The sequence below is a fragment of the Leptosomus discolor genome, chromosome 1 (genome assembly GCF_034619465.1).
Source record: "Leptosomus discolor isolate bLepDis1 chromosome 1, bLepDis1.hap2, whole genome shotgun sequence".
NCBI lineage: Eukaryota > Metazoa > Chordata > Aves > Leptosomiformes > Leptosomidae > Leptosomus > Leptosomus discolor.
Genome location: NC_141391.1, coordinates 101,077,798 through 101,099,418, shown reverse-complemented (window position 1 = coordinate 101,099,418; position 21,621 = coordinate 101,077,798). Strand labels below are relative to the sequence as shown.

Below are 21,621 nucleotides of genomic sequence, written 5' to 3'. Positions count from 1 at the left end.
CTGAAGTGAAAAAGTTTTAGGGATTACTTCAATCAGTACTAAAATGCAAAAAAAAAAAAAAAAGAAAAAAGTTTAAAATACAGTTCCAAAGTAGTTCCACACGAACAAATGAACTCACGCTACAGACAAACTTTGTATACTGAGTCTGTGACACCTAATGATTAATTTATCCTTGGTTAAATAGGGACAATTTGGGTCTCTTTCTTGAACGTAATAGCTGAGGAAAGAGGAGACTGAGAGCAAAGCAATTATTATTTAATTTTGAGTTTAAAATTTAATGTGTACTTTCAGTTTCCCAAGCTAGTGTTATTACATAAAATCAAGAACATGACAGTGGCTGCGAAAGTAACATTCTACCAGTAAATTATCATATGCTTCCAAGAGGAAGAGATATCCTTGAACAGATGTAGAAATATTGCAATAAGGATAGCAATAATTGTAGTGAGGTTCATTGCAGTTCAAAAATGTCTAATTTGCTGTTCCTGGACTGCTAATTGGAGACCATCATTAGAGTGGATAGCGTAGAAGAAAGCTTGAAATTCTTTAGAGAAGACTGAAGTCCACTCCCATCTCCAAAAAGAAATTATTGCTGCAGAGATAACAAAAGCATATCCTTATCATTGCTAGTTATTCACACGTACCACTGGACTGAAATACCAAAATAAATATTGCTGCTTCCCAGATGTTGCCTATGGCTAACAGGTAGAAGAAAAAGCTTCCCATAATTGCAAGAGCTGATGAACTTCTCTTTCAAATAATAAAATAACTAACGCTTAGCAGGAAGGGGCAACTGTCATCAAAAGCTGCTGCTGCTCAAACAATATGAATACAAGGACAAAGCAGCAGCCGTATCAATATAGTACTCCCCTTTAAATCCATACCTTTTCTCCAACAGTGGCCAGCAGCTGATGCGTGAAAGAACACAGCAAGCATAAGGTAACTACCTCCTCTTCTAGCAACCTACACCATAAAGATTTGTGAACCAAAGAGCCTCACAGCTCCAATGAAGTATTCTCCCATGAAAGTCAACTAATCTTTTGAACTCGGTTCAAAACATTCCTGACAGCAGCTACGCTCTTTTAAAACAATGACAGAAGGATTCTAAAGACACAAGTACAACTTTAAATGTTTTCAGATATTTCTAACAAAACCTCACGAATTCAAACAAGCAGCTCAAATACTTATGGTAATTTGCAGCTCATACTGCTTATGGTAACTTTGGGAAAGTGTCCCTCTCTCTCTAGGGAGCAAAAAATAAGAATAGAGATTTGCTTTCAGCAACTGTATTTTCTTATCCATCAGCTAATACAATGTACAAATATACCAACCTGTAAAACACAGTCAAAAAATGGAAAACTAATTAGATAATTTTTATCTCTGCATCTGCTGTTCCTGTCAGGTAGCTGGGGTACATGAACTAATCATAATACCAACATTTCCATTTTAGAAAGAAAAGTGTATCTTCCACACTATAAAAATGCATGGATAATTGCTTATTTAATGTAATGCGTTCTAAAGTCAAAAAATGCCATATATATTGTTTTTATTTAAATCTTGATGATTATGCATCAAAACACATTATCTTTCCTTACCTTTCAAAAGAATTTCAGAAATACCTCCTGGTATTAATTTTTGTCAATTTTGACTACATGGAAATGCCGAGACATGCTCCCACAAAACAGTTCTCTCCATCTTAAAATTCAGAGGATTTTAAGATGTTTTTCAATTCCTAAAATTTGTCTTTACACAATAGGTAGAGAGCATGCAGGCACAGTTCTTTAAAGCAGAGGAGATGGTGATATGCTTTCTCCACCTGAATATTGCTCTGCCTTTCAAATAATTTTTATAATGAGAACAATGTAACTTTTTCTCCAAAGTTATGACCTACTTCATCAGTTGAAAGGCAAAAGAAACTACAATTTCTTTGTTGCAAGTGCAACATCAAAAAAGATGTGACAAACAGAAAAAAGGAAACATACGCACACTATTCAGTAATACGCATTCTGTCCATGAATCCCCTTCACATTGGGATCTCAGCAAATAGAAATCACCTTATCTTTATTTAGAGTCTCTCTCCAAAGTTGTTAAAATGGGGCATTCTCTTTAAAGTAAGTCTATATCGAAGAGCAAGAAGCTGAGCAAAAATCTTGAAGCAGGTTGTTTGTCCAAAGAATGTTTTGAGACTCAGCAGCCTGTGTAACCACTTCAAAAGACTTAAGTTATCAAATGATCTACTGTTCTGTCTTAGTTCTCACCATGTGCAAAAATTGTAAATTTATTATGGTCACTACTACTCTTAAAACTGCAGTAGAGATTCTTATTGGTGTTGAAACAAGCAGGGACAGACTGTACTAGTCTCCTCAATACCGATCCTGCTAAGGCTTAGCTTTAAGAATTATTTTAATTATACATTTATTCATTTTTTACAAATTAAGAAAAATATTTTTATATATTTTCTGAGATAGTACTTAAAATATTTCTTAAAGAAGTTCAACAGTACAATTTAGTATATGCTTGAGAAACAATACACGCTAGAGAAAAGTGATTCTCAATAAAACAAGCTGTAAAAATCAAATCTTGTCCCATATCTTACATCCTAGTGAAATGATCAGTCTCAAGTAGCACAGATTTTACAGCAAAAATTATTAGATATGCATTATAACAACTAGCAGCTGTAGGGAATGCTACAAAATGCAGCAATACAAGTTATCTTCTATATAGTCAAGTCTTGCTCCTTACCTCTGTCTCTTCAGCTGTTGCCCCATTCCCCTCTCTCCACCTCCCACGCAGTGTCTGTCTTCTCTTTCATCTGGTATCAAACTAGATCCACTAACTCTTCCTCCTGAGGTTTTTCTCTCTCAAAAAAGTTCTTACCCTCATCAGTCAAGGAGCATGCTCCAATTTACACACTAGATGAATAACTCCCATCTCGACCTTTCTCAGGGCTGGAGCTCTTCTCCAGCACCACTCATCTTCTCTGGGCCTGTGTCACTTTCAGAATTTCTACTATATCATGCATTTATTAAGGAAGGGGTAAAGAAAGAAGACTTGACTTAATGTCCGAAACTTGAGGCTGCCAATATGGCTATATACATATTAACATGCATATACACATACCCACAGACCTGTACAAGTCTGTATATATAGTTATACACAAACATAGTGCAATATTTAAGTACTGAACTTCATCACTGTTGTAGATCCTCTAGTGTTTGCACAGGGAAATGCTGGCAGAGATAAAACAGTGACCAGCTGAAATTCTTAAAATTAAATCATGCAATCCTGTGAAGCACAGCCCTGTATAATCTAACTGTGAGAATACAGGTTGCCCTGATGGACGTGGCTACACAGCACTTTTACAGAGGATACTGTTACTGGCAGAAGAAAAATACAGATGAAAACAGACAGAACAAGATTTACTCTGATTTTTTTTTTCTTCTGAGAGAAGAAAAAACCCCTTGCTTCAATATTCATGTAAATCCTATGCAATTAATGTCACCACTACAATTGCCAAATAACTGAGTACAGTGATTTCCTAAACTCGAACACGTTCCACTTGTTGCGAAGACCGACTACAACCCAAATAAAAGATTTCACATAAAAGTTGTAGTAGAAACTACAGCAAACTTTCTGATTTAAGCTAACAGCTGTTCTTTAATCAGCTTTTCACTGTAAGAACTGCATAATGTCAGCCAGATAGTCACATGCCAAATTCCATTCCCACTGCACCTGGAATTTCAGGATGTCTTCAACATGTCAGAAACCCCAAATCATTTCTTAAAATGAACTGTCAAATGGTAAACAGAACAGAATGTGTAAGTCAGCCTTTTCCCTATCAACTGCTGACACAAGTCATACTTGATAATTTTTTTTGCAGTCTTTGTCTTCTTTAACAACAAACTCTGATTTAAAAGACATCTCAGGTTTTCAATGTTAACTCTAACTAAACTCTCACCTTAATTTTCGAGAATAAATTCAGCCTGACAAGCTTAAATAGTAAGCTTCGTATTGTGGACAATTTTTTTCTTGTAACTGAATTGTCAGAGAATTGTTGAGTCAAACAAATGTATTCGGAAGACATCAAGGTGGTAAATGCACTGTTTCAAAAACAGCTAGAGTTTGCAGTTTTATCTTATTTGAAGGGCAATATAAGGAAACACTTCTATTTCCTCTTGATAATATATTTTTATTCAACTTTCCCCTCTAATTAAAATATATAGTCTTATATAATCTAGCTATAATTTTTTAAAAGTAAAGATATAAAAGAAGCACTAATTAAATTGTTAGATAACCATTATAATGATCTCTCATTGTGGAAATGTATCGTCATTTCTGAGCAATGGTAACATGATAGCATCTCACAGGACTCCAGCTGATGCCAAGCCTGTTCTCATTTTCCCAGTCTCACTTACATAAATTAGCTACAGGCTCCACTGACAGTCAGAGAAGCTCAAGTTTTTTATGTTTGGAAATACTCCACTTTTGTCAGATCTTTACCAGTGAGGTCATAGTACACGTACCGATGCCAAATTGCCACGGATCTCCAGAGCGTTTGTCACAAGTTATGGATTCTTGCTATCTAAAATCACCCATCTGCTCAAAGGCAGTACCCTGAACCCTGAGTCCAAAACGTTTATCGGTTACAACTTTTGAGTACGGAAACAAAATCCGAGACCAGTCACTTTAATTACAGCCTTCACATTAAGACAGAATGTGTGCCTGTGTTGGACACAGAGCCAACATGGATTTGGATTAGTCTGCCACTGTGGATTTTACTTTTTTAATTTAGATTCCTATTACAAACTCTGCTATAAACTGGAACTAAGAAAACTCAGCCTCACACACTGGCTAGCAACGGTCTATGTGGAGTGACCTATATTCAAGAAAGGGTACTCAACCCTAATGCTATTCTCTATCATTTCAGGAGTGAGAATTTAGCAGAAGACAGGAACATCAAGCTCACAAACGTTTTAAATATATATTACATAAGCCATTCTGAAAGGATAATAAAATTTTCAGTTCTCTACAGTTCAGAAAGAACATGCCTACTGAAGAAAGTGGTTGTGAATATCATGCACATTGACTTCAAGCAAGCCTTGAAACATGATAGAATACACTCCAATGAGTGGCACTTTGGTCAGATGCCAGCACATAACAATTTCATATCAGAGTTAGCTCTACAATAAGATTAAATGCTACTCAGTACAAAAGGCATTAACTTTTAGTTCTCCCAGCAGCACAAAGACCCTTTTTATGGAGATCGCTGTAAACAATACATTTTCTTTCATTCCTCAAAGCTTCCTGCATTTTCCAAATGACCAAAACCATTTATTGAATCAATACATAGGCAAAAAGTTGTTTACAAACCATAATGCAACACGAGTATGCTATTCATTATTATGTGCCTACAAATGTGATTCATTTTAACATAAACAGCATGCTTGCTGCTATTATGCAAGAAGAAAAACACGTTTTTAACTAGAGAAGTGTAAAATAAAGGGAACGTTTGCCAGACTTCTCTTTCCCCCTCGCCTGAATATATGGTAAATATTGCCTGAAGATAAACAACAGAAAACCAAAAAGTAGCTTTAGCAATCACCTGGAATTACTTGATTCCACATTTGGAGAACCGGTCATCTCCCATCAAGATTTCTTAATCGAAAACGTTTTACTGCATTTTGACACTACATGCCATCAATTCCTGTGGAATTTTAAATGCCGTTTTAAAATTGAGGAAATATTATACAGTGCGGTCGCTGCAAACCTGCAAAGTTTTAATGCAAATCTATATACAACACACTCCGCACAGAATGTTTTCCATCCCTTGCTGATTTTTCCCTTTACTGTGCCTCTAAAGCCAGCTCACAGGTGACCCCTGGTGGTAAGACGCCTTCCCTCACCACAGGAGCTGTGTAAAAAGCCACCGCTGCATCCAGCTTTTGAGAGCAACAGAGGTTCCCGGTGATTTTAATGTAATGCCAACACTGTTCTAGCCCAGCTGGGCAGGGACGCTGATCAGTACTGGAGTCCCACAGTGCTGGTGAATGCACTGAGAATATCTGCAGCATGCCAGCCTTTCTTCAATAAACAGCTCCTGGGAGAAGTCTGAAGAAACCTTTACAAGTGGACAAATTAAGAAATAATTTAGCCTTCTAATACGGAAGCCAGCATGAACAATGCTCAACTGTCAGTCTGATCCTGAGCCTGGACTACTGAGTTAGCAATCAGGCAAACAATCTCTATTGAACACTTTAATTTTGTCTCAAAAGTTAGTAAAAAAACCTTTTATAGTTTCATAGTCATTTTGCACTATAAGACTGTTTAAAAAAAAAAAAAAGCAGCCTCTGAGCAGAGCGCCAGAAACACCTAGTGTCCTGTAACTGCAACAGCCCTCATCGTTTTTTTCTCCATGCCTTCTACACACCATCACTATTACTATTTCCAGTAGAGAATCATAGAATAGTTTGGGTTGGCAGATACCTTTAAAGGTCATCTAGTCCAACCCCCCCTGCAGTGAGCAGGGACACCTGGTTGCACACCTTCTCTCTCCCTCCTTTTCTCAACAGGGACAGCTAAATGCTTCTCAGCAGCACAGGCAAAAGGGGTTTTTTTAAGAACAAAACAATTTTTCAAGGCAAGATGCCAATTTAATGATCCTCACTGATCCAAGCAAGCTCTTTGTGTCTGAAGAGAGCCCAAAAAAAGACATTCTTTTAAGCCTCTGGAAAAGGAGGACTGCTCCTGTTTCTAGGCAGTGAGACCAGCAAGGCTCCAGTCAACAGCAGAAACCTGAAAATTCAGAAAGCATCCCCTTTTCCTGAGCTCCCTTTTTTTTGGGGGGTGTTGGGGAGGTGTTATGAGAGGAAGGAGCCAGTTAAATATAGCATTGCTGCTCTTTCTGTGAGAACATGTGCTGCTTCCCTTGTCATGCTCTCATCATCTCTTTCAGCTCTGGGGCAGAACATAGGTGCCAGGCAACAGCTCTACAGTTATCTGTTACTGTTCACATCATTGCAGCGCCCCACAAGGTCACCTGTGCAGTTATATATAGAGCTGGTACCACTCCACATCTACCAAGCTCCCATACCTCAGCCCCCCCATGACACCTCTTTCCTCCCTCCACAGCCACACGCTCACTAGCTCCTGCCTCTTTACTCCCGCTTGCCCTGCCAGCTGGGAAGGGAGCAAAGAGGGTGGGTGTTTTCATCAGAGCAGTGTTTAGGCAGACGGGCAGTCCTACGAGCATCTCTTTATTGCCAGGCAAGACTGATGGGCTACCTTGGCATATAATTAGCTTTGAAAAACATCATTCCCTGGACGGTATGTTATAAAATTTGCTATAGAACCTCAGCTTCTTTTAAGCTTTTACTGCTACCAAATAGTTGGAACCCCCAAATTTAAAAATTTTACTGAAGAACTGGCAGATCCATTATGAACTCACACTAATAAAGGTACGCAGAATAATAGAAGGATGAGGAGAAAGAAGAAACATGCGTGAAAATATACGGTATTTGTTCCACCTCCGTCTACTACACCACTGTACGACAAGTTTTACAAAACTTCACTGAGGTGCAAGAGGAAACACCACTGAGAAACAAGAACCAGTATCCTTGCTCCCTTCTGTAGATTCCATTCTCTTCCCCTTTCTACCCACCCTCACACATGCTGCACATACTTTCAAGTCCCACAGTTCATCCTCTCTCTGTATGCTAGACCAGGTAAAGACAGAAAACAGAGGACCATCCCTGCTCCTCAGTTACTCTACTACGTTACCACAGATTAAGAGACTACCCAGTCCTTGGTAAACCACAGTAGCTGACTATAATTATTCTCTTAGCCCTTCAGACGTGTGAAGTAAAAACACATCATTTCAAATCTCGACAATTTATTCCGCCATGCCACCGAGTTCTCTCCTGTTATGCCCAGCACTACAACAGAGCTGGTGCCCAAAAAGCACTATGCAGCCTAAGCACTTAGACACTGGCCTTTCTCCACACTGAACCTGCAAGAGGATTTAGCTGGCACAATTCTCACCTCTGGAAGTGGGCACAAACCAGGAATCTGCAGGGGTTCACACCTCAGTCAGGGTGGCATTAGCTCTCAGAAGAATCGTTACCATGACAAAATAACCGAAACTTATTGTATAAGGAAATAAAGACTGTGTAAAATACATTTAAGTTAGGCAGCATAGTGTAATCTTACATGTCAGCTATTACATTTAAGTTTGTATTGTGAAACAGAGGAAACTTACAGAAACCACCTATGCTGCTTGGAAACCCCTTCCCTATCCCATCTTGATTCGAGTATCAAGAATTCCAATTAGTAGAAGTAGGTAGAAATAACCAATTATTACCTTAGAGTAGGAATATTGATAAGGTTATATTAATAAGGTTATATAACTGAGAGAAGCAATAATTGCAAAGGTTAAATTTAACAGCAAGAATAGTATGCATTTTTATGTAAAACATGGTATGTAACCATGGATAGATGGATAGACAACAAAAAAGGATATAAAGGATGACTGATGTAATGCAAAATTGAACACATTTGGCAAAGTAATCCCCCACGTTCCCAGCGCTGAATAAAGAAGTATCTACTTATCCACATCAAATTGGTGCTGATAAGTTCTGTTTTCATCTTGTTTGGTGACAGAATGGCTTTCTGCTTTCCTCTAACCAAGAGAACACTGAACTGTCAAAGCAGGAGATAGTCCCTATGCACCCTTATTATCTTGAGTACTGATGGAGGGGGGAAAAAAAAAAAAAGCAGCTACAGGCTGTCAAACAACCATTCCCTCTTAAAGGGCCATTCCTTTCAGAACCACACTTAAACACCAGCAAACAGTAGGGACTATTGCTACAATCCAGACATTGATACAAAGAGCTTTTCATTGAATGACAACACCACTGAAAAAGTTTTGGTTTATGAGGGGTGTGAGCCCTCTGGGTTTGCAAGTTTTGTTACAAAGAAACAAAAGTTAATTTGAGGAGGAGACGTGGAAGAATACAAACCAAACAAAAGGAAACTTGCACACACACACACACACACACACACACACACACGACTCAAAGCCTTGCAAGCCAAATACTTTCGAGTTTATTATGGAAAATCACCAAACACATTGAGTTAAGTTACAAATATTTTGTAATCAACAGTAATTTGTTATCAGTCCTTGGGTTAAGTTTTACAGATAAATTCTTCAGAAAGCTACTTAAAAGAAAAAGCACACTACCTGTCAGAACACAAATAGTTTGCCAAATGCACTGCATTGCCTAACCAGACTAGTAGAAACACAGCTTTTAACAGCAAAAAGAGTTCCACACATGGCATACATTAAATCCATTTCCCAAAAAGAATAAGCTGTTCCAGCAAATACACGTTTTTACTGGTGCAGATGCATTTACATTGCTGTAGCTACTTTTTTTTTTTTTTTTCCCCTGAAGCAACTTTGCCATAAAAGACATTTTCATTCCTAGTCAAACTGGCAAAGTTTTCAAGTACACACAAAAGATTTCTGGCAACAATGCACTGTTCGTTTGAAATAATACATAGAACATGATAACAAAAGTAAAAATGTTAGACACAAACTACTTGTCAGTGATCAACAGAATCCTTTCAGATCTCTCACGTGGTGTGCTTTTCACTCAACATTTTCCTCTGCTCTCGAGTTACTTCTGAGCTAGAACAAAGAGCAAATTTTCTTTCTGGAATAAATACTTCCAAAGGGCTCTTGCTTTTTTGTCCTAAAGGCTAAAAAGGCAGGGACCATGCTTACGCTTTGAAGATGGCAGAAGAAAATAAGCAAGTCTCCTATCTTGTAGATTTGACATTTCTGGTTCACTTTTAACATGAAAACTTGGATAGCAATAAAAATAAGGCTTTGGTGTTTCGGTTTAACTATTTAGCACTGGAAATTTTTAAAAAACACTGAAGTTTCACAGTTGAATCTCAAGTTCTACAATACATATTAATAACCATGGAAATATTTCAGAAATAATTGTCTCAAAACGTACCCTGAAATCTAGGTTCATTATAGCGTTAGCTGAGAGTTCAAATTTCCCATCCTCAAAGAAAGATTTATTCAGGATAAAGTAACTTCATACTCTCTCTGCTGACATAATGGACTTGGAATTTAAAAACGGCCGATGCCATCGTAGAATCAAAACTGCAGCTCAAGACATGTAAATTTGGTCCAACTGAATCCTGACTGTGCTCCAGCAAATAATACACAAAGCTGTCTTCGCACTGCATTACCCTTGTGAGAGCAGCATTCTGTACCTCAAAAAGTGTCCTTTAGAGGAAAATTTGAAATTCAAGAGGTACGTTCAATTGTACTTTTTGATTATTCTTTCTGCCTCCAATAAACAAGAGTTAAACCCCCCAACTTCAAGCTTCAGCCAATATGCTTGTATTGACTGCTTGTTATTTTGGAAGAACGTACTGTTTAAGAGACAGTTACTAGCTGAGCCGAAGTAATGAAGACTCACTACATTTCATCATTTGGCCACCATCCATTTGGAAGATACTGAAAAAAAGTGACTGAGGAGTTAGTAGTCAAGTTTAAGAGGATTCATATCAGCAAATGTGTGAGTGTAATACACTTCCTAATGGAAATAAGTGCTATTCTGACAATCTCATTCTTCAAGCAGTGAATTCTTGTTTTGAAACCTAGAAGATGTCATGCTGAAACTTATGGCAATAAAATACAATCCTAGCATTTATGTCTGAAAAATTATCCTTTAAGACAGCAATGCAAAAGAGTAAATATTTGAGCGTTTAAAGGCAAAGCTGCAGAAAAAATCAGATCTCTATGCTTGAAGCTGCCACTGAACATATGGGTGCCAGACAACTGGCTTACAGTGATCACCATTTGTTTCAACACTTTGAGTTCACCCTGCATCACAGTGACACAGAATTTTCTTTTTACAGCAATGTACAAGTCTAAAATTTGCTTAAGTGCTTTATACCAGTTCAAAGAAAGAGGGAAAGAAAAAAGTGCTGTGTTTCACTATCAATACCTGTCTCTAAAATTAGATTTAACACCAACAAGCTGTGCAGATTTAACTGAACTTTTAACCAGCAAGTAACCTGCCTTTCATACTGTATTGCTCCTGGTTCAAACACTGCCTTCATTGTTGTTGCAGCACTGTATCAACATAATATGGGGTTTTCCCAGTTAACTGTCTATCTGAAGCAAACCATGCTTGTAAGCCTTAGTGCAAAAAGTCTTGCAATGAAAGAGTTGCCTCAAGTGCTCTTACTTCCCAGGCCTCCCACCTTATACTCTATTTACAAGAAAGGAGATCAGAAACAAAAAGTACACAGCAATCATTCAACAGCAATGAGCACTAGCTGAGGATTGACTAGCGTAATCCTACGTGGTGAGACCTAGACCTCTTAAGAGATATGGACATGATCATCGATTATTTGGATATTAGAGTTTTTATTCGAAGTCGAAGCCATAATACTACCAAAATTTCAATCTCAGACTGGTAGAGCCTGTGGACACTTTAAGAAAAAGCCAGGTGAACGAAAAACACAGAAGAAAGAAAGTAGAAAAACAAACCTCAGAGTAAAACTGAAAATCCCCAAGATATGGGAATCCATCACAGCAGTAACATTATCTGTGAACTGGAATACACACAAAAATATAATACATCATATTTGCTAGTCTGACACTTCAATCTGAAATTTTAACTTTCTACTGACAAGCAACCTAAATATTGTTACCCTGACAGTGGTAATAAAGTGATCTAATTTCTGTTGTTCAGAAAGATACTCAACAGCTAACATGACATTCAGTGCTTACTTAGTACAGCCTCCAACTCACCCGATCTCCAACTTGAATATAGCACAGCTAGAAATCTCTGCCTGTTTTAGAACAATATCAGCAGCACAAGTCTAGTCTGGCTAAGCCACACACAGTCAATTATACCGCTTTTTTAAAAGCTTGACCATCCCATTCCTAATGTATTTTTCTTGAGTGATAAAATTTAATTGTGTAATTTTCAAAATTACTGTCAAGGTTTAAAGATTTCTTCCTAAGTCTCCTACATTCAACCCTAAACTAAAATTTTCTTTTCATATGCCAAAGGCAAAAAGTGCATTACAAAGTTCATAACTCTTCATGAAATAACAACATCTGCCTTTCTAAGTCTTTTTTTCAAAGAAAAGGACACTACATTCAAATTTAATTATGTGCAAGTTAATTATAATTATACTCTTGCTTATTTTCATATATCAAACTAGCCCACAGTTTCTATTATATATAAATTTTTTAAAAATAGATAACATATGAAATCCTGGATTCTTAAAGTCAAAACCCAACTCTTCTCCCCAGAATTAGCTGCCGTTTTTTTGGTTTTTTGGGGGGGGTTTTGTGGGGTTTTTTGGTGGGTTTTTTGTTTTTTTTGTTTTTTGGGTTTTTTTAAGGAATTAAAGACATTCTCTCTCCAAATTCTGAAGTTACACTGATTTTTGGTAAGCTAATGCCAGTTCTGCTCATATTTTATTGGCCTTTTTTTAATCTATGTAGTAAGACTGTGATTTTAAGATATATGATAACCACACAAACTGGAAACTAAAACTTCAAAACATGAATCTTAAGGAGAAACAAACAAACAAAAAGTTTCCAATCCACCCCTCAGAAGCAGCTAAAAATTACATTGCAAAAGGCACCGTCAAAGACCCTGAGAGTAGACGGGAAGATGTGAAAGTCTTAATAATCAGATTTATACCAACCAGCATAATAGATTTGATGGGATTAGTAACAGCATCACAACAACGATGCAAAGAGACACAGATTGTTCAGGAACCACAGGCAGAAGAAAAGACAAGAGAAGCTATTTATTCATATAATAAAGTTGAGAAAGTTTTTATTTGATGTCCACAAGGTAGTACAAAATACATCTGATTAAAGTTCTGAAGCGATAAAGGAGGAAAGAGGGTGGGGAAAAGAAACCAAGGACATGACACAGAACAGGGTACAGCTCTACTGTAAACCAAACCTTACAGATCAGAAAGAAAAAACTAACCAAACTAGCACTTTAAATTTAAAGACTTTTAAAGCAACCAAAAAACCCCAACCTACATTTTCTTCTTAATGGAGTAGAAAATGCAGAGCAAAATCAATTATTATTTCTTCCACATTAGCAAAACGAGCTTGTAGTTTCTCAAATTAACTAGAAAAATCTGACAAGGTTAGGTCTCCCAGCAGTTTTTAAAACATACTGGTACAGATGCAACCTCCAATTTGGGGGTGAGGAATCATTAGTGAACTGACAGCTCTTAAAAACAAGAAGAGCATTTACCATTCTTCCAGTTTTGGAACCGTTAACAGGACATTGAGCTTGCTTGATCGTTACTTGACTCCTTATGACATTTCTATTACAGGGAAGCATACCAAAATCATCCACAAGTCACTTGCTGTTAGTAAGCATTACTTGGACAATCTCTGAGGGAAGGAATATACTGCCCAATACATCCCCAGTGACCTGTACTGGACAAGCTCTCCATATAAATAGTGACGAAAGAAGAAGGAAGTTCGAGCTTCCAAGACAGTTTCCTCCATTTCCAGTACTACTGACTCACTCTGATCTTGAACAAGTTTAAGTATGTCCTCAAATTATTCACGTGTCAGGTACATTTCTGGTATGTCTTTCCTCTCTAGGAAAGCAAGACCACCTATGTAGAACAAGATGTATGAATAAAAATAAAAAACTTTCTGGAAAGTGAACTGTTACATACTCCTTATTTATTTTCATATGTTATGTCCTCATTATTAACTGTAGTTTTTACACACAAGTTGCAGCTTCCTCTCACACAATATTCTGGAAGCATGCCACGGCTAAAGCGAAAGACAGTAAAGCAATGACTGCACATACCAGCACAGAAAAACTACTATTTAAAAAACCAAAACACAACACAACAACTGTGGAAAAACAACACTTAAAGTTTATACCAAAGTTAGTTTTTTAACTATACAGCATATATTGGAAAAATATCTTTAATAGATGACCTGCAACCCTGTAATATGCCACTAGATGGCAAGTTTGGACAGAAATTAGCCAATTTCAACCAGACAAAGGGCATGGCTGACCTGATCTACTGTTGGCAACAGCCCTGCTTCAAGCAGAAGGCCGAATAGAAGCACTTCCAACAGTATTTTCACCATTGTCAAGTGGAGATGGATCTGGCAGTTCGGCACACATGAAAGAGCAATCATTCAAGGGGAATAAAAATAAGCTCTCTGCATTTTGCCTAATTTTGATCAATCATGCAATCCAAGTTGCTATAGGAGAGCATTACTTAACACACCAGTAGAAAGTTTTGGCAGTACCTTCAGAGACACAGAAAACAACTGCAGATTTGAATTTACAGATACACTTATTAATAGTATTTTAGTCAGTTAGTCTGGATCTGCTACTGACTTGCCTGCCATCCTATGAAGTCACATATCACATATTCTCAATCTGTAAATTGTACCATGCTTATCATACCCACCTTCTGGATTAATGAACAGTGTTTTGAAAGTACAATCTAAATGTAAAATATCATCCAAGTTATTTAAAAACATTCAGCTGCAATATGTTGCTTTGTTCACTGATTGACCCTGTAGCCAAAAAAGAATGTTGTATATGATACTGCTGGAAACAGGCATCCAAGTAGGAGCTTCTATAGTTGTGTTCCCCTAAAGATAACATAAGGGTGCTAATAAAAGGGTGGTACAGAAAAGGACCAGGACTCAGACAAGCTGATTGTGAGGAAAAACTTTACTCTGAGAGTGACAGAGCACTGGAACAGGCTGCCCAGGGAGGTTGTGGAGTCTCCTTCCCTGGAGATATTCAAAACGCACCTGGACGCGTTCCTGTGTGACCTGCTGTAGGTGAACCTGCTTTAGCAGGGGGGGTTGGACTAGATGATCTCTAGAGGTGCCTTCCAACCCCCACCATTCCGTAGTTCTGTGAGAAGCTGTGGCTGCCCCCTCCCTGGCAGTGTTCAAGGCCAGGCTGGATGGGGCTTGGAGCAACCTGGTCTGGTGGAAGGTGTCCCTGCCCATGGCAGGGGGGTCAGAATGAGATGGTCTTTAAGGTCCCTTACAGCCCAAACCACGCTGTGATTCTATGCTAAGAGCAAGTAGTCACAGCACTACTTGGAAACAACAACCTCAAAGAGCCTGAGTACAATACGGTTCTCACATAACTGAAGTAATGTTTAAAAAAAAAAAAATTATAATTACTGCTTTATATGTTCTTCACAATTCTTCACAGCAATGTCTCCAATTGAGAACTCCAGAACAGTCAGCTGACTATTTGAATTACAAGAAGCCATTCTATTTCCAGGAAATATTACAACATCCTCAGGAATAAAGCTCTTCATTGAGCTTCATCTACCCAAGTCTTTCAGTTTTGGTCTCTACACCATTCTCTATAATTTAGGTTTGAACTTTTGCTGCCAGACTATACCAATTTCTACTCCATTTTAAAAGTAAAACAAATCCTGTCTTTTAAATCAGTTCTTTCTGTAGCTTACCATAGCCTTGTGTTTTGATACTGCAGAAACATGCAAGTAAACATAAACAGAAATATAGCAAATATAGTTGAAAAGTTAACCTTGCACAATCTCCCCATGGTTAAATTCAAAACTACTATTATCAGGTAATAAAATAGTGGCAGAGTAGAAATTAAACTTTTTACTTACCTGTAATACATATGTAAACATCTCCAAACAAAAATACCACATAAAAAACAAGGTGTATTTAAGTGAACACTGAATTTTTCTTGTAGGGTAAATCTCAAACAACCAAAATGTAAGCAGAAGCCTTACCTCATCCGAAGAGAAAAGGTAAATAGGTGTCAATGTAGGAGTTTCACTTAATTCACAACTCAGGCCAAGTGATACTAGGATCTCCTTGAGAACTTCATATCGCTTGGTATTGCTTCTCTTAAGCAAATTAAAATCCTCTTCAGTTAGGACATTCATAGAATTGATATCCAGTTCCAAATGTGCCTGGGAAGATATGTGCAAAGGGAATAAAAAAAACCCCCAATTTTATTGGTATTACACATTTTAGTGTGGCAGAGAGAGATAAGCACAACAGTTGCAAAAGCAGCTTTGTCCTGACTGTGGTTGCTGAACTATCCAGTCTCACTAGTGCAATTTAAAAGCTTCTCATGTCTTCATCATATCTATACAAGTAGGGCTTTATTATCCTAATAAACTAGGGAATACCCATATATTTATAGTTTCCAATTCAGGGATCACAGTTGCCAGTACACTACAGTTTTTCTGAAATCTACACAAAATGTCCCTTCTGTTCTTCTCCTGGACAAGTTGTTCAAACTTGTATGTACCAACTGAAAACTTCTCCTGCTTTTCACATCTGCTAGCAACCTAGAACCAAACAGCGATATTAGTCGTATTCTGGCTCGTACAAGAGTAGAATTGCATTAAAATTGGAAGCGCTTTAACAGAGGTTGCACAAGATATGTAGAACTCAGGCTGAGTAAATCCTTACTGTGTCACATGAATTATGCTGCAATCAGTGCAGATAAAGAAATGCTTCTGTCTGAAAAAGAACTAAGAATCTCAGAATACCACCTTGTAAAAGAATCACTTCTCAGGGCTGAAGCAGATGCTTAGAAGTAGAAATGAAATGCAGAAGCAAAAAAACCCAAATCCCTTCTACACCTCCTTTTTGGTTTGTGTTTTGGGTTTTGTGTTTGGTGGGGTTTTGTGATTCATGATTTTTTTGTTAGTTTGTTTTTTAAATAAGCGCTCAAAGATATTTAGAAGCCTTTGTACCCTACTTTATGCATATTTGTTCAATGAATATCACAAGCTATTATCTTTGTTCATTTCTCCAATTTTGCACATTTTAACGATGTTCTTAATCTTTCCTGTATGATCTACTTCACTGAATTTCAAGGAAATATGCTGAAATGAGTTGGAGGGGAAACAGAAGAACACAGAAAAAAGGGAAACAAGAAGTCTGTGACAGAATATTTAATGGCTGATGTCATTGCCAGATCCCTGAAGAGAAAACAATAAGGCTTTTCAAATCCAGACTGGAAGTCATTTAAAAATTATAAAATGACACACTAATCCTTTTAATCTGATTTTTGAAGCTATACTGTAACGCCCTTTTTCTGGGGAAAACCTCTGCAGTATTAAGTTTTACTACAGCAGAAGGGTCAATTTAAACGGTACAGCAAAGCAGGTTTTACCATGGAACTTGCAGAAACGGATAGCAACAGTAGCTAATCAATTTTCTAGTGCAAGCATACAGCACACGGGTGGCAAAGCTTCCTACAGAAAGCTAGAAACGTGCTACTATGTACAACAGTTTCCAAAAAGCTGGTAGATTTAATCTGATAAACTGATAAGAGACAAAAACACTTCTAAGAAACCTGATGAATATTTCTGAATTGCGTAATTGCTAGAAAAGTGTATGCTACCTGATACGTAAGCAGCTAAATTTGAGTGCTCTGGGCTCCTGAGAAAGTTCTTCTGTAACTAAAATATTGGTAAAATTAGGTCCTAGAATCTTTCACAAAGTTTGTTCTCCATTATATTCCTCATCTACTTAGATACTGGTAACTAAACCTTCCTCTGCTTTTCTCAATGTCCTGCTTGAAAGCAAAGACAGAGTAAGGGAAGTGATATAATTGCAAACAGCCATGCTAAAAATAAAATGTTTACTTCTGCTCCTACTGAGGCTAACTCAAAACATGAAAGTTGCCTTCAGGCTCACTTTAAAAGTTTTACTACGAAATAGTTGATATCTTTCTAGGTTTAATAGCACAGGTTATGCACCCAGGCAGATGCATAGTTCTGGGGCACAGACTTAGTGTCTAAATTTAACAGTAACTCTTATGAGCCTTTCCATCACCTAAGCTTTAGCCAGATATCCGTGAATATTTAAATAATCACTGAACAACATTTACCTTTAATACAGCCATGGAAGCTTCCTCACTCATTATCCAGGAAGACAGAGAGTAACAATAACAAAAAAGATCATGAACACGTGAACTTATCGGTCATCCAACTCCTAGAGGGGGTGTGGGTTTTGTTTGGTTGTTGGGGTTTTTTAGCAGAGATCACAACACCATAACACTGGAAAGGTACCTATTTGTTGGGATATTATTTGGAATTAATAAGATTTTGGCTCATTCTAGACTCCCCCAGTCCTGTCTCCCAGGTGTTCTGAGCTATTTGTTAGGTGCAGAATGTTAAACAGTTAGAAGTTTAAAGCCTGAAGGAAGACTTGGGAAACAAAAAAGGAAGCTTCCAGCAGATTAGATTCTCTGCCCCTCCAAAAAAAACCCAAACAAAACCAAAACAACACAACAAAAACTTAGTAGCATATATTACTGACTGAAAACATGTCGGTTTAGGAAACAAAACCCAAAGTTTTTAATAGTAAATAGAAAGAAAACATATCCCAGTTGAATAAATGTGGTTTGTTTGGGTTTTCACATGACAGAACAGGAAAGCCAACACCATGAAACTAACACCCATCTAGAAATTAGCCTTAATCACCACACTGCTAAAGAAACCTTCAAATGGTTTGCTTCATTCACAACACAAAGATACAAACAGAATATAACTAAGAAAACAGTAGCAATACCAGAAAAAAAAAAAAAAAAAAAAAAAAAAAAAAAAAAAGAACCAACAGACCTAAATCAACAATGGCATTTCCGTACAGTCAAAGACTAACCTTTATGGTGTAGTAACTTGCTCAAGCAAGAACTGTACAACAGTGTTCCCGGACATGGCATGCAACAAGTAATAGAGGCTGGGACTCTCTCATTCACTAGTCAGACTTCTAGAAGTGCTGGCTGACTTAACCTTAAACCTTAAGGAGACCTCTTGCAAGTTTCTCGCAAGGTTTATTTTACATCCTCTCCTTACTCTCCACTTCACCACAGTTCATATTTTTGTAACGATGTCTTTTTTTATCTTGTCAGTATAAGCTTTCAACCCGAGTCCACCAACGACTCAGCTCTTCCTGTTCCCACCTCCCAAAATCTGCAAAATGCACAGTTATATCACTGCAGAACTTCTAGCAGGCAGAAAAGGATAGCTCTGCTCTTGAAGATGGTTGCTTACTATGTGAATCTCCTCTACCACCCACTGTGATCTTGCATGGTCTACAGCACTGATATCCTCTCCCATTCTTTAGGCTTCCTGAGGATCAAGTGAAAACCACGCTGCATTCAGAGTCCTTGCACACTCACAGAAACATCCACCTATACCTCCTCTTGACAAGAATTCCCAAGAGCACACAAAAGGACCAAGTGAACTTTTTTTAGCATACCACAACATCGTGAAGCAATGAGCAAAATAATTCTCAGTATACACAGTACCTGAGAAAGAACGGCTTCTCCTCCACTATCTCCATAGGTCAGATGAACAATAACTGCATCTTTATCAGCATTATTTAATCGACTCAATGTCTTCACTTTGCTGGTATCTGCCTTCATCACTTCCTCAAAAACACGGCCACTGAGCAAGAGATTTAACTTAATTTCAGTGCTGTCCATTTTAGAGACCACTAATTCATGAACAGTCTTCTTCAGTTTGTTTTTTCTCTTTATTTGTATGCCATTAAATGTAAAAGATGAAGAAAAACCTAGAATCTTTCCACCTTTAGATAAAAACTTCATAAACTGTTTGTGGTTCTCCTCAGAAATAGGTTGCTCTGTGGCAATGATCAACAGCAGTGAATTATCAACCCATGGATCTTTCAGAACTTGTTCCTCATGCAGCTGGTAGATGGTGTAGCTGTCTACATCAATGCATTCCTGAAGGATTGATTTTACCTGCTCAAATTCCACTTTTGCAGTTTCAGAGCCAAGATAAATCAATACATTAGGGGGCTTTCCAGCAAGGTTTACTCTCTTTATTCCTCTTGCTAGACAGTCATCACTCTTCTCTTCCAGTTTACTATTGCAATCCTCAGAAAGCTCTGGAATATTTTCTGCAGAGGCAAATCTGACCGATTCAATAGTACTGTTTTCAAGTTGCAGGCATTCATGACAGCTGGAAAGATGCAAGTGATGATGTTCTTCAGCACCCGGCTCTTTGTCGGACCGACCCTTGGATTCATCTTCATGCCCACTTTCTTTGTCTAGCTTGGATTTCTCCTCTTCACCTTGTCCTGCAGGCTCAGCTACTCCTACTCCTGATTTAACAGTAGTCCCAAATGTAGCAGCAAGAGTTGTTTCATCCATTTGTGTACTGCTTACACTTCGCTCTTTTACAGATGGTGCCACCTGTGCCAACTCCTTTAGAACAGATTCTTGTATATGGACAGCTGGAAGAGTTAAAGAATAAGAAAAAGGGGTTATAAAAATATATATTAAAAGAGCTATGACTAGTATCACTACCACAGCAGGAATTAGATTTAATTTCAGTATCATCTATAATAGCAAGAATTTCACTTGTTCGACACACCAAATCCTAACCCTCCCCTGAGAACATTAACAAGTTTGCACTCATAATACAAGTCACTCTGATGGCTCTTTTGTTTCAGGAAAGTCTGACTGAGAGCACAAAACTCAGCATTTACAGGGCACATTTAAACTAACATTTATTGTGCATGTAAAAATATTTGCACAGAAGTAAAACACGACCACTACTGTACACAGAATCACAATGCAGATGTGTTCTTAACGGAACAATAGTCTATGGGTGGGAAGACAAGGAAGTTCTCATAAATGGATCACCCTGTCGGCTTGTTATTTTGCCTGTCCCTCTGTCCCCAGCAAAGGGCAAAATGAAGGAAGGGAAGTACCTTTGGAAAAATACTTGTCTCTTGAGGAGGACAGGGTGGAAAATTGCTTGCTGCTATTTTGAAATAAGCTCATAAAGCGATGATATTGGGTAAGATGCAGATATTGGACCATGTCTCTTGCATTGCTGAAGGCTGCAGATGAAAGTTGGGCACAAGCAAAAGGGAGTAAAAAAAAATCTGAACTGCTTTCAGTCTGCAGAAAGGAAGACATACCCACCCATAGCAAGACTTCAGAGCTAACAGTCCAAGGGAAAACTAGCAAACAGAAAGAATTGTTAAACCTTCCCCTTTCTCCCCCCAGAAAGAATGGAAATACAAAGATAAAATCTCTCTGGCAAAGACAAGAGAGAAAAGAAGGACAAAGATTATTATTGTCATCATGAAACTTGCAGAGCAAACTAAGTAAGAAAGAAGAGAGAAAAAATACTTTTCAGAGAGTAGGTTTTTTTCAGCTGCTGAGCCACAAAAACAGTTCAAATCAAAGTCTGCAAAATTTTACTGAATCTCCCTCCACTCCCACAAGGCCAGATAAACTTACTATGTTCTTGTTTCCAATTTCTCAAAGAAATTCAGTGAGAGACGATTAACAAAATAGTCAACTGGCACACAATACACCAGATCCAAGTTCAATCACTCTCTTCGCTTAACAACACGTGCACTCCCTTGAAACTACATCCCCTTTGCCTAGTTCGGAACAGAAATCTGAAGCAACATTTTTTTCACTTCCCAGGAGAATTTCACAGCTACCAGCCTATATGCTATTCCATCAACAGACTCCATCAGCCTGTTCTCCTGGCGCCGTTCTAGCATGCACACAGTACCTG

The 21,621-nt window shown here is 37.9% G+C and overlaps 1 protein-coding gene across 1 annotated transcript in view; it reads right to left on the bottom strand.

Annotated features, from left to right (window-relative positions):
- The window catches only part of HLCS (holocarboxylase synthetase), a 124,862-nt gene that overhangs the window by 92,072 nt on the left and 11,169 nt on the right, over positions 1 to 21,621 (bottom strand). The window contains exons 4-5 of the mRNA XM_086482280.1: positions 19,368 to 20,317; positions 15,826 to 16,008 (exon numbers count right to left, since the gene is read on the bottom strand). Coding sequence (XP_086338406.1) covers positions 15,826 to 16,008; positions 19,368 to 20,317 — 1,133 coding nt within the window. The remainder of the gene's footprint in view (positions 1 to 15,825; positions 16,009 to 19,367; positions 20,318 to 21,621) is intronic.